This window comes from Pinus tabuliformis, chromosome X (genome assembly GCF_031772625.1).
Source record: "Pinus tabuliformis cultivar Carrire ecotype Pingquan chromosome X, CPIR1, whole genome shotgun sequence".
Classification (NCBI taxonomy): Eukaryota; Viridiplantae; Streptophyta; class Pinopsida; order Pinales; family Pinaceae; genus Pinus; species Pinus tabuliformis.
Window position 1 is genome coordinate 1,313,419,505 of NC_142308.1, and position 14,329 is coordinate 1,313,433,833.

Consider the following 14,329-nt stretch of genomic DNA (forward strand, 5'->3'; position numbering starts at 1 on the left):
AATGAAAATTATCCCCTTACAAACTACCCCAATCAATCATTTTAAATACCATAATTTTCTCTGTAATCAATATTCCTACACTAATAAATTTTCTCGCCATCAAAGCAATTCGCATTACATTATTGCGCTAAAATGCGTAACGAACCAATTTGACTATAGATCACTACTACATTTTTTTTAATTAATAAATCATTAGCTGTAAAACTAAACTAAACTAATTTGCTCCATGTGAAGATATTGGGAACCTCAAGCTGACTTTCCTTTCGGAACTGTGTTGAGTAAGATTTCGAATGGGTGTCTGACTTGTTCCTATCGCTGCTGTCTTTTCCTCTCCCCTTCCCTAGTTGAGACCTTCTCCAACATATGTTCCCACAAACGGCTCTACTCGTACATCTCCAATCTAATCAGCTGCCTGCTGCATAGCTTTCTCTGCCATTCACAATTCAATCCCGTCGCCATAATTTAACCGCATCTTCTGTCTTTAATCAGAGGAAGCTTTATCTGCAAGCCATGTTCGGCAAAAGTTTCAAGTCTGCAAAATGGTGAGAAAAAATATGCGTGCTTTTTTCCCATCAATTCAGTATTGCGCTGCTTTGCTTTTTTTTTTTTTTTAGCTTTTACAGTGTCTTCACAGAGATGAATACACATAATTGAATTTACATAATATTGTTACAGACGACTGAGCACTATGACCCCAATCAAATTTTCGATCAGTTGAGCATATATTGATTATATCGAGTCTCAATTGCAGTAATGGGTTTGATCTTGAATCTGTTTGAATGCTTTGTTACTTAATTTTAATGGTGAGTACTTGTTATTATTGGGTCTGTCGGCAGCAAGACCACTCTGAGGCTCGCGATCTCGCGCGTGAAGTTGTTAAAGAACAAGTCAGATTTGCAGATAAAGCACATGAGGAGGGATCTGGCTCAGCTTTTGCAATCCGGGCAGGAAGCAAGTGCCAGAATTCGGGTTAGTATGGTTCTGCTTTTGAATAGAGTTGCCTTGGTTTTGCTATTTAAGTTCATTTGTGTGTCAGTTAGAGATTTTGGGGAAGGTCAAGTGGTTAAATCAAAGCACTTTCAGTATGAACACCTGATAAAACACCCCCAAGACATGTTGTTGAGCGAATGTGGCCATCATAGTTGACCACCGCATCTGGGTGCGGGCACAGCTTAACGGTCAAGTGCAAAGTCTGAGGGAGTTTGACATAACAGATACCCTTTTGTTGTGGCGTCTAAGCCAAAGAAAGAGCCCACTTCTTTAACAAAGGCCATATGCCAATGAAAAAAACTTGTTAGCAGTTTAATTAATTGGCCAGTGGCTGGTCCTTCAATGCCTGGATGTTGCACGTTTTCCCCTTCACCTGTAAATTGTGTCGTTCTTGAAATTTCTCAAAAAACTGCAGGTTCTTTAAAATTGATTCCAACCAATAGCAGATCTAGATCACGTTTTAAGTTTTCGAAGGAAATCTTGTAGAGAAACCCAAAGGATGCTTTTCCACCTTTGTGCATGGCATCCCTGGTAAGACAGTCAGCTTAGATTAGTGCAGCTAACCCAGGGGGATTTGAAATGGGCACCTGCTGGCATGGAACTAGCTAAATGCTCAACAACTTTGGTGATAACCAATTGAGCTGAACCCTTGTGCCAACAGATCTCTGTCAGTTGTATGCAACCATTTTATAATTTTATACTGCTTGGTAGATTATTGAGACCTAGGTATAGAACCTTACTGGGTTGGCCATCAAATGGGTGAGGACTAGGCATAGAATTGTACTGGTTTGGCCGTTAAAGTGGTGAACAGAACCTCTTTGAAAACACTACTGTAGGATAAGAAAAGGAATCATATTTTCTTACCCTGTTAACACCCTTAAAAGCCTATACAAGTTATCCACCATCAACCTTTGACTTATTAAACATTCTCAACTTCCTTTCTGTTGGATTTCTGTTACACAATGACCATGCACGAGGCGGAACACAAGAGAGTAGTTTATCACAAGAAATGTGCACAATAACATGGATGCACGGCACAAAATTTGTCTCAAATTTGACTGTCGAGATAAGAAAAACTATTTTGTCAAAAATAGATCAACCCAAAGTAAACAATTTGCATCCGTCTCGCTCATCTTATCTCATCTCGATCCTATTCTAAAATGAGAATTATATGCTCTCACACTTGCCTTAATGATCATCTTATTTTCCTTTAAGCCAAGCACATCTCTAAACCTCTATAACTTATGATGCCTTCGTGAAGATGTTTGCAGGCTATTTTTTATTCTGCAATATAGGCCTTCCACTTCTTTGTTTACCTCTCGCTCTCTGATAACATGGTGATGGATCTGATATGCTTGGTTATGGCATGGAAGATTTAATTCTTCATAACTCGAGTTACATTACGAGTTATGATAGAGGGGTGTGGCTTGAGTTTTTTGAAGGTTTGTATCACCCAAAACCTACTTGAGCTGTATGTTTCTCTTGTTGAATCAGCTGCTACTTTGTGCCTAGCTTTTATGGAAGACAATATAATAATTGGTTGTTTCTTACTAATCCATGAAATGTCTCCCGTTTCCATACTAAATGAGTAACCTGTGGTAAGTTTCCTTACATCTAGGTAACCTACCCAATCTGAATTTGTATGCCCAACCAACTTGAAGTCACTGGTCTGTACATAGTCAAGTCTATAATGTACTGTATTTCACATACCTTAAAATCCTTCTCCTGCTTTCCAGTGCACATCTTTGGGACATGCGATTAACTGCAAAATAATCCCAATTGTGTGACTAAATCCGGTCTAATTATAATAAAGCAGATCATACTTCTTATCAGTTGTCTATACACCTTTGCATCATCTATTGCTTTAAAGTTTAAACCTTAATGCTCTCATAACTTCATTCATATTTATATTGGAGATGCCATTGACTTAGAATTAGCCACGTTAAACCTTCTTAGCATCTTCTAGATGTACTCCTTTGTGATATAAAGGTACCTGTCACCCATCTTCCATGCTTTTACTCTTAAATAATAATGAAGTAGGCTCAAATTAGTTATTTCAAAGGCTGCATGCATTCCCCCTTCAGTTCCTCAATCATATATGTATTTCTACCTGTAATGATGAGCTCATCAATCACCATCACATTATCATTATCATTATCATCTTTGATATTTATTTATAGATTTATATCATAGTTTGCAAGTTTTGAATATGAATACAATTTGGTACGGGAAAATACAAGATAGAAAAACTTAATAGTATTAAAATATGGAAGTATACATTTCATAGAAACAGAAAAATCACATATCTTACACTGAAATAGTAGGGTTATATTAATATACAGTGTAGTGATGTAGTCTATTGTTTCAAGTTTAAACTTTCTGCCAGTATTCATAGCAGAATTGCATAAGCAAATGTTAATGAACTAAAATGATCATTCAAATTCTCTCCAAGTATTCGTAGGAGAATGAAAGCTACAAGCAGGATGTAGCAGCGTGCTACTGCTCACTATATCCACCATTAAAATTTGGTTGCAAGATAGAATCTAGATAGAACTTAGAAGGACCTGAATTTATTACATTTAGAGTCTGGACTCTGAAGGTGAAATGCAGTGAAAAATGAGAACCCAAAATTGCACTGTCATGGCCCAGAAACAATGTAACTCAGAAACATGTTACACAGCCAGTATTATCTCCCAAAAAGTCACTTGTATTGAAGAATTTAAGCGACAGAATGCCCTCCTCTCCCCCCCAAAACAAAACTACTTGTGTTGGAGAATACAAGCTTCAAAATGTGCAATCAATCAATCAAAACTAATTCAATTCCTTGAAATGATGATTAACCAATTAACCAGATATCTATAGGTTTTTAAATGAAAAAATTTGGTTTTTTTTATTATCATTTTTTTGAGATTTTTGTGTGGTTTTTCGGGTCTATTTTGAAATTAATTAGATCATTTATATTGGTTTATTGGTCAGCTGAACCATATGTGATTGTCATGTCATGGTTTTATCACGATTTCTGCAGTAAAATGACACTTTTTTTGGAAGGCAAAAAATTGGCAATTTTTACCCGCGATAAAATTGTTGATTTTTTATAGGATCTTCTAAACTGATAATTACTTCTTATGATTTCTTTAGTTACTCTTATTTTGCATTCATATTCATCATAAAGCAATTACACAAAAGATCTCAACAATAGAAACCTAAATGGCAATAGGATCATAAAGAGATAGCCAAACAGGAACACAAACATTTACCCTGCGAAAACTCACATGGGGGGAAACCCATCAACCTTTTCCTTAGAGAAATTGTCCAGTTCAAGAAGAGACACACCTAGATCTTCTAGTCAATAACAAGGTCAAACTGACCAGCAAAGTAGACTTGGTCAAACCTGGTCCAACTCCCTCCTAGTCAAGTAAAAAATCTTCCCAAGTGACTTGGTCTGGTCTGCTCTGCTAGGGCCGAATTTCGGCCTCCTTCTGCACCCAAGAATTTCAGTTCTGCAGCTCTTGTTATGCCTCAGAAGTTTGGTCCTTTCTATCACATGTGCGAGGTCACAGATGGAAATCAGATCACACGTGTGAAGGCTAATGGAGAGAGAGAGAGAGCTCAGTCTTCTTCGGCCGTCCTTCTTCCTTGTCTCCTTCTCTAGATGGACAGAGAAATACTTGTTTGTGTGATGATCCGAATTTGCCCAAGAGGAGGAAGTCGCGTAGCATATATATAGTGATTCTAGAGGTCGAGTAGGTTCCTTACTTGACTGGGGCCGACTTGGCTTATTTGGAGCCAAAAATTCAATTTTCAAAAATTCAAATTTTCTTTTTTAAAAAGGACATGAAGAACATGCTTTAAAATTTCTCTTTTGACAATAGCATGAAGAAGATGCTTTATATTTATCATTACAAATACATCAATGGCTAAAATATTAATTACGAAGACCAACCATAGCTACAAAAATTCAACAAAAATCACCACATGGTAAAAATTGTAACCATGCTATTTTATTGCGATCTTGGTAACTATGGTATTACATATCCACCGATTCTGCACTGCATGAATTTAGATACAGAAAGGATCAATATGGCTGAATGTTGCTAGTATGATTTAGATTTGGTGGTCTTCTTTGAAATCCAGTTGCTCTATGTGTTTATCTTTCTATGTGTAGTGATGGTACATACCAAGCTCTATAAGTCTATTTAAGCTTGTACACTGCCTTCTTCAACTTACGCACTAGATGCTCTTTCCTCTTTTGCATGAAGCCTCTGGTTTGTTGCAAGTACACTTCCTCTTCTAAATCACCATTTCAAAATGCACCTTTGACATCCATTTATTAAAACTCATTTTCAACCAATTGTTTTATTTGCCTTTAGTCATCTTCACAAGTTCGCAATTGCCATTTCTTTGTATGGATTCTGGAATTCTATTCATTCTGCATTGCTTTGTCTTTTCTTTCCAGTGATGCATAAACTGCATTGGATATTTCAGTGGACAGTTTGTCGCAACAAATATTAATATTACTGCTACAAATACAATGAGACTATACTCTACTACAGAGTGATTTACTTACGTATGATGTTTTAACAATATTAAGAACACAACAGAGACATGTTTTAACAATATTAAAAACACATCATCTCTGTTGTTAAAATTAACTGACAAATAAGAATAGTTTACAAAACTATAATGGTAAAAACACATCATATAACATAAAAAATGCATGATTTACCTTGGAGGAACATGTGGGAAAAAAAATCCAACTAGAAATAAAGGATTTTGCCTTGCTTTTATTATTCTCAAAGTTTACAAAGCCATTGGACATGGTGCCCTGATACGGACTGTTACATGGTCGCCTTATTCCTTTGCTTTTCTCTATTATGTATTTCCTTTGCAGTTGCTTGATTATGGAACAAAAAACTATAGCAATAGGAATGGAAACCCTTTCCGCCTTTGTGACTGTTACCCACCAAAAAGTGGGTAACCCCTGGGAGAAAAAAAATTCTCCTCTTTGGACAGCCAGTAAGCGAGCAGCCCTATATGATCAGCACATAACATTATGCAATTTTTCTCTACTTATTACTCTGGTCAGATTTCTCTCACATCTGGCATGCCTTCTTAAAGGAAGGTGGATCATCCATCGACAGGTACTTCAACCATTTTTGTAATATGTGCTTTCATTTAATGTTATGGGCAATACTAGGATGAATCACAGCACAAACTGGATGATTGACCAATCTCGACTATATTCTTGTTCCCTTCACATGGGAGGTTAGTATTTGACTCTAGTCTAGTGGGACCTCCTTTGAGGCCTTAGGGTTTTAGGAAGGGCACTACTAGGGAAGCACTGATTGATGTAGCATGTCCAAGATAATCCATACTTACATCTTTCCATTTTTCCCTTTTATCCATCTCCATTCTTTGGGCCGGTGGTCATTGGGATTCGTACCCTTCATCCATATCCTTGAGTCTAGGCTTGAAAACTTGAGTGAATGTCCCCTATGGATTAATTACCTACAGGAGGACAAAGTAGCCTATCCAACCCCGTAGACTATAGGCTTGATAAAGGGGGAAAACCCAATTATCCAATTTTTGGGTTGGCTGGGGCAAAAACCCCAAATTGGGGGTTGCACATGAACCCCTCACATTTGATTAAGGAAGAGAAGCCCCATGGGGAAATCTATAAATAAAGGAGAGTTGGAGTCATTTGATCATCATCGATTTGGATTGGATATCTTTGATTTTTCTTGAGCTGAGGCTATGAGGGTTTAAGACCCTTGCTTCTTGATTAGCTTCGGTGGAGGTGATCCCAACCTATATAATCCTTTTTTCTAGTTTTGGTGGAGCGGATCCCACCCTACCTAGACACCCTTTTTTCTTGTTCTGGCAATAGGTTTCTTTGGAACAATTCTAGTATGATTTTGGCACATAAGGAAAAATCTATCTGAGGTCATTTATTAGGCCATTTACAGGACAACGAAGGATATCTCAATTTGAAGGCTATTGACAAGGTTCTTTCTACATAGGTAGTGATGTCTCCTCTGTAATCCTTTGAGCTTTTGGTCACCAAAATCCTGGCTAAGGAAGGATCAAGTTTGAGTTTGGGCAGCTGCAGGGCCGAGAGCCTCAAGGTTAAGGGCCTCAGGTCCCGATTTTGATAGCGAGTTTATCAGATATTCAACCAATGAGGTCTTTTATTTGGATTGAAATTCAAAGGCAACTTAATTAATTTATAGCTAGTTGAAGCCTGTTGTGAATTAGCTCTTTGGTTTGGTTTAAGTACTCTTAAATATCACTGTTTCAGTACTCTTGAATATTACTATTACAATTGAGAATTGCTATGGTTGCATGGGCTTGATATTTGGCCCTAATTATAGTCAATTGTGGAAGAATTTTATGACTGTTGATGCATTTTTATATCATTAAGAAAACCTGCTATTGTATTGGTAAATGAAGGTTTACTGTTCTCTTAATAAGTGTTGAAACCCTAGAAAAATTACCCTAGGACATTACGCTTGGCCTTGGAGCTTAATGCTGCTAAAAGAATGATAAAACTTAAAAGTGTAGAAAAACACAATGAAAGAAAAATGTAAAATGTAAAAGATGGATATGACATTATCTAGCGTGTGGGAAAAAGTGTAGCATGAGCTCTACCCCACCTCACTAGCCATCATCTAATTCCTCAAGCATTTAATGCTTCATTTAAGGAAAGGAATTCTTGTAAGTCCCAACCCTGCAATGGAAAATATCAAAAGCAAGCTTGGGCTCCTAAGCTATGCACCTAGTAAAGACAAATCATAAAAAGTAAAAGGCGCACCAAAGGAGTGGAAAAAACAAGCTGAGGAAAGGGATAACTCATGCCTCTACGATTGCTTCTTCCTTACATCTATTCACTCAGAATGTTGGACCCCCATTAGCTGGTCACATGGCTATGGGACCTATTGTGAAGTCTTTCCCACTCTACAACCATCATTATTGCACACACCTACGGATTGATGGGCTAACTTGGGACATGTCATTCCCCTTGGGGGATGGAAACACCTAATAGAGTTGTTGACCTAATCATCCCTAATATAAGTGATGTAACTTGTTTACATGTCCCATTCTGGTTAGACATTTGAAGGTGAGTTTCGTGTGAAGTATTCTTGTGCCCCTAATATTAGGTATGATCCACTATGATGCATTAATGGTTATTTCCCCTAATTATTGTTGATTTCACTTGATATTGAGAGGTTTTTGTTAGTTTGTGTTATCATAACAGTAGAGACCCTTTGAGAGTTGGTCTTGATCCCCTTCAATAACACTTTAGAGGTCGTTATACCTCGTCTAATGAGAAATTTTGATCTTGAGGATGCAACCTAAGTCACCGGGTTCGGTGAATTTAATCCTTGGGATTTGAAATTCGCCAAACCTCAAACAAATCTGAACAAATTCGATTTTATTCGCTGAACAAAATGCCAAACATGAACCCCAATCGAACGCCGAACATGAACCCAAATTGAATGTTGAACTCGAACACAAAAAAAATCAATGCACCTGAAAATTTGTTTAAATTCGCTGAAAGTTTGATTTTGTTCATGTTAGGTTTTTCTTGGTAGGGTGTTAATAATTAAAAAAAATAAAAAAATAACAGAGGTAAAAGAGGTTTGGCGCCTGGATTCTAAATTCTTTCTCACACACCCATCGGCTCCTGCTTGATGCCACGTACCCTTGCTCTACCATCGACTCTCACTACTCCTGCTCAGTGCTCACTCGTGACTCCAATTTCAACCCTCGTCTCTTGCTTCTCGGCTCTCAGCGTCACAATAGGCTGTCAACATTTTCATTTTGACTCTTGAGTCTCCACTGGTCACGGACTCCCGACTCACAGGTAGTGCCCACACTTATCGCTCACAAGCTATAGCCACAGGCCCACAACGACAGTTTTAACCCAAAGGCATAGACGTAGCCTACATAGCCACACTCACAGTGTTTCGTTCCACTTGATCCCTGATCCTGGCGTTGCATACCTATCACCAAGGTCCAATACCATTAGGGTTCAACTACAGGTGCTCCGCACAACGAGGTAGTCATGAGTTAGCCAAAAGCCCAAAGGAATTGGACAGGTGACGACAGTGAGCACCGAGGAGTCCAGGTTGTCAACTGTTAAACAACATTTTTTATATTAGTTATTATATACAAATTAATAGTTAAAATTTAGGTATTTTTTGAATATATTGTGTTTGGTCTCTCAAGCTTCAGCCTTAGTAGATCCAGACTGTTTAAATATATTTTATAAATTACAGTTTCATTCTGCAAAAAAATTAAAATGTAAATTTAAAAAAAATAAACTGCAAAAATTTCAAGCTTCATTTCAACAATCAGAACATTCAAATTTCAATGGCACCCCCAAAATCAACCACTGTAGCATGGAATTTTATCAAAAGAGAAGGGAAAAGTCTTTTGTGTTAGTTGTGTGGACATCAATTCACTGGCTCTTTAACTAGAGTAGTGGATCACCTTTCCAATACATTAGAGAAAATTTTAGCCTAAAAGTGGCCTCTTAAGGAAAAATATTAAAATAATAGGAAAATAATAAAATAATAGTTATGAATTTTGGAGGGAAAAGAAGAAAACTATTTTTTTCATTGTATTTTTGGCTTATTTGCTTATAAGTTTACTCAATTTCAAGTGTAGACACTCGTTGCATGCAGAATTCCGCATCCAACGAGTATTCATTATGCATACTTTTGAGAAGACCCACAGTGATAAAAATTGAAGATACATTAAAAAATGCATTAAACACATTTTTTAATATATCTTCAACTTTTATCAATGCATGTCTTCTCAAAAGTATGCATTCAATTTTTATCAATGCGGGTTTTCTCAAAAGTATGCATTCAATTTTTATCAATGCGGGCTTTCTCAAAAGCAATGTTGCATTAATCGTTATCACGGTATTATCGACGCGGGGAAAAAATCGGTAAAAAACGGGAAAAAATTGTAACATACAAAAATATTCATTTTTTTTTCAATTTTTTTAATATCTAAAGCATCGACAACATAAAATAAATACATTGACACATAAATATGATAAAAGAACTAATATATAAGATGTTTGATATCATTTCTAGTGCTACATCACACATAATAGTGAATCATTGTTAGAATAGTAAGTCCTGACTCATGACTCCCAACTCAGCCTCAAAATATCAACAAAAAATATAATAATGTATCTCATGAGTCATATCATGAGTCATAATGTCATATACAATGAAATGAACCAAATAACTAAAGTCTAATACTATTGATTTTCTCTGCCCCTCTTGCGAGAAAATGCAATAGCTTTCCCTTTCCCTCTAGATGTAGTGCCGGTGGAGTTGGTAGTGGACTCTGCTGTACTCTAGAAGCGGAAGAACTAGGAGCTATAGGCGGTAGACCACGTCCTCTACTGGTGGCAGGGGTAGCCCAGGTAGGTGGTGTCACCTCCTTGTCTTGTTGCTCCGCCTCCTCCTCCTCCTCCCCCCCTCCACTACCTCCTGCACTAACCAATCATCAGTAGACTCCATGAGAGGCCTCTTGGCCTCAACCCTCCATGCAGCAGTGGTGTCAATCCCATCTAATGAGGTGGCCTCCATATCAGGTGTCTTCTCAAGTTGCCTCACCCACAATCGAAAATTGTAGTAGACGTAGACCATGTCATTAAGTCGATGGGACTCCAACCTGTACAAAGATCATGAAATAATAATTATAAAAAAAAATATTGTTTAATGAATTCAAAAAATTATTTGGAAATTTGCAATATTTAAAGTGTGAACCTGTTGCACTTCTTGTTGTGTATTTTTTCAAATACACTCCAGTTACACTCACATCCTGAGGAGCTACATGTTTGGCTGAGGATTCAAATGGCAAGCTTTTGCAGAAGGGGTACCTTGGCACCATACATTCTCCACCATGCATCTACAACAAAATTACAAATAAAATTTTAAATAAACATAAGAAAAAAATGAAATTTGAAAGTTGAATCAAAGTATGAAGTTATGAACTTGAAGAGACAATGAAATTTGAAACAAACTAAAAAATACCTGGCATTTTAGTCGTCCTATCAGTCACAGCCATGTCAAAGCCAAATGTGCCACCTGCCATCCTGTATGTCTCAATTTCTTTGGAGATTTCTGTACGTTCTACTGGAGATCGCACCATCCTCTGAACACAGGTTAAGAATCCATCCATGATCTCAACATCAAATACGAACCCACATGGGTAAGAAAATGTGGGGTTCAGGTAGATCCCTGCAGCATGAATGGGATGATGGAGTGTGTTGTTCCATCGTTCATCAATCACTTCCCATAGGAGGAGTTGTCTTTGAAACCCCTCATCTCCTTTATCATCATAGTAGGCCTGAATAGATTCTTTCGCTCTGTCCATGGCCTCATACAAATAGCCCATTATGGGCTTCTCACCATCAACTAATCGAAGAACCTTTACCAAAGGTTCAGTAACGGTGCACACCTCCTGCACTCCCGCCCAAAAGTCTTCCTGGTATGAAACTAGTCTGCAAATGGCCTCTCTCTTTGGTTTGCATCTCATTGTCAAAGCACACCACTCCTCTGAAAGAAACATTCTCTTCACATCCCACATAGAATTCAAGAGGGATTGAAGAGATATGAAACTGGTGGCAAACGGTGTAATGGTGGGCGCACCAACTCTTTGTTGTTGATGAATTTTTTCATCAAGCTAAGCACAGATGTATGATTATATATAAATTTTGTAATTCTTTTTGATGACTCAACAATATCTTTGACAAAGAAAATTTTCCCTAGGTCCTCCAACATCAAATCAATACAATGTGCAGCGCAAGGTGTTCAAAATAAAGTAGGATGCCTCTCCATAAGCATCCTGCCAGCAACAACATAATTTGTAGCATTGTCCATTATGACTTGGACAACATGTTTTGCACCCACCTCCAAAATAAACACATCCAGCAAATCACATAAAGTTATTGTATCTTTGATATGTGTAGATGCATCAACAGATTTCATAAACATAGTCCCCTTGGGACAACTAACCAAGAAGTTTATAAGGGTTCTCTCCTTTTGGTCAGTCCAACCATCTGACATCACAGTGCATCCTATTTGTGCCCATGATTCCCTAAACTCCTCCAATATTTTGGTGTAGTCAACCTTTTCATTTTGAAGAATCTGGCCTCTAAAGTCACCATAAGAAGGGATTTTGTACCCTGGGCCAACAGTTGCAATAGCATCAACAGCAGGTTGGAAAAATGGATTATTCCTTACAATGCTGAAAGGAATATCACTCCAAAGGAGAAATTTGGCCAACAACTTGTCAGCTTGTTCTTTCTCAGTTTTTTTAAGCATTGAAGTGATAGATGGCTGTGAACCAGGCGTGGTTCTAGGAACAAAAAATGATGAGGCAGCTACCAGGTTGGTTGATGCTGAAGTAGAACCAGTGCCACTTCCTTGTTCACCTGAGCTTAACACAGACTTTGTTAGTTGCTTCTTCATTTCTGCTTTGGCCTCTCTATTGTGCTCTAAATTTTCCAATGATCTCATGGCTTTTCGGATGATTTCAGGATTTGTATTTGTGCAAGACCCTACATCAAATCCAAGGATTTGTGCAAGGTGATACTTCAATCTGTAAACCCCCCAACATATGTTGCCCACACAACTTGCAAGACAAGTTTATTCTATCAATCCCTCCATCAGGTTCACTAAATTCCCATAGAGGGTCTGATTTCCTTGGCATGTTTGACTTTGAACTTTGAACTTTGAACTTGAAGTTGAATGGTGATTCGGTGAACCTATGGAAAAATAAGGATTACAATTTACAAGTTACAAACTTACAATTTACATTGTACAAAAACTAAAAAATAATTACATACATCAGTAACATAACAAAACACATGGAATTTTTGACAATTTAAGAAATTTTAACAAACAAAATGAAAAATCAAATGACAAAAACCCCATCAAGATTCAAATCAATTCAAAAATATTTGATAACCCATTGAATTCTTTTGATAAACAATGGGTTATCCAGATTCCAAACCCAACCAAAAACATAGAAAAAAAACCAAAACAAAGTTACAAAACACAAAATGTTGGTGCCCATACTGGTTTGATAGAGAAAATTCGTCTCCTCCTTAGCTCTCACTTCGTTTTTCTCTTCCAATCAGCGGATTCAGTTCCCAAACGACCAAGAGGTCACTCAAAAACCCTGTTGCTGCCAGCGTGCCGCTGTTTGTGCAAATGAATTTAAAAAAATCGTGATTTTTTGTTTTATAAACCCGCTGTTGTAATGGGCCACGATTTTTTGCCATCGAATCGCAATTTTTTGGAAAAAATCGCTGAAAAAAATGTTGTATTTATCGGGCGATAATATCGCCGGTTTTAAAAAACTGCGATTTTGTACTGCAACACTGCTCAAAAGTATGCATAATGGGTACTCGTTGGATGTCTAATTTAATTTTGCATCCAACGAGTGTCTACATTGAAATTTGAGTAAACCTATAAGGATATAAGACAAAATTACAATTAAAAAAAGTAATTTTTTAATCTTCTCTCCAAAATATTTACATGTACCTCTTTTTAAATTTAAAGGACTTTGATTGGTTTACATATTATGTACGTGAAAATTTCATGGGCACTTTTAGGCTAAACTTTTCTCTAATGTTAGCAATGGAAGTGGAGGTGGTGTTGAAGGCTGCACTAAGATCGTTGAGGAACAAAAAAGTGCAGTGGAGAAAGACTATTTCACTTAATAGATGGAAAAAGGAAAAAAGGGAGAATAAGAGGCAACAAACTGAAAGGGAGATTGCCCTGTCTTTCTCAAACGCCATTAATTCAATCTCAACCATGGGTGGATCAAGTTCTACTCCAACGAAAAAAGGTGGAACCAAAACTTTAAATCAATTTTGGAAACCTATGGAGAGACAAGAAGTTGATGATACTGTTGCAGAATTCTTTTATGCATGTGCAATTCCCTTTAATGTGGTCAGGAGTCCATATTTTAAAAATGTATAAAAAGGACCATTGATTTTGGGAAGAGCTATTTTTCTTCCGGATCTGAAGCTTTAAGGACCACTTTGCTAAAGAAAACATGACACAGAGTGATAGAAAAGTTGGTTCAGATTAAAGAGTCTTGGAAGCATACAGGATGCACAATTTTTGAGTGATGGTTGTTCAGATTTGTGTCATCGCCCATTGATCAATGTGCTTGTTTATAGTCCTCGAGGGGTACTTTTCTTGAAGGCAGTTAATGCAATGGATCAAGTGAAGACATCAGAATTTATTTTTAGAATTTTGGATGAAGCAATTCAAGAGGTTGGGGAGAAAAATGTGATCCA

The 14,329-nt window shown here is 37.3% G+C and overlaps 1 protein-coding gene across 1 annotated transcript in view; it reads left to right on the top strand.

The window, feature by feature from the left end:
- Positions 1-251: 251 nt before the first annotated feature.
- The window catches only part of LOC149144921 (uncharacterized), a 110,564-nt gene continuing 96,486 nt past the window's right edge, over positions 252-14,329 (top strand). The window contains exons 1-2 of the mRNA XM_089453122.1: positions 252-542; positions 837-969. Of these exons, the coding sequence (XP_089309248.1) occupies positions 511-542; positions 837-969 (165 nt within the window). The 5' untranslated portion in view covers positions 252-510. The remainder of the gene's footprint in view (positions 543-836; positions 970-14,329) is intronic.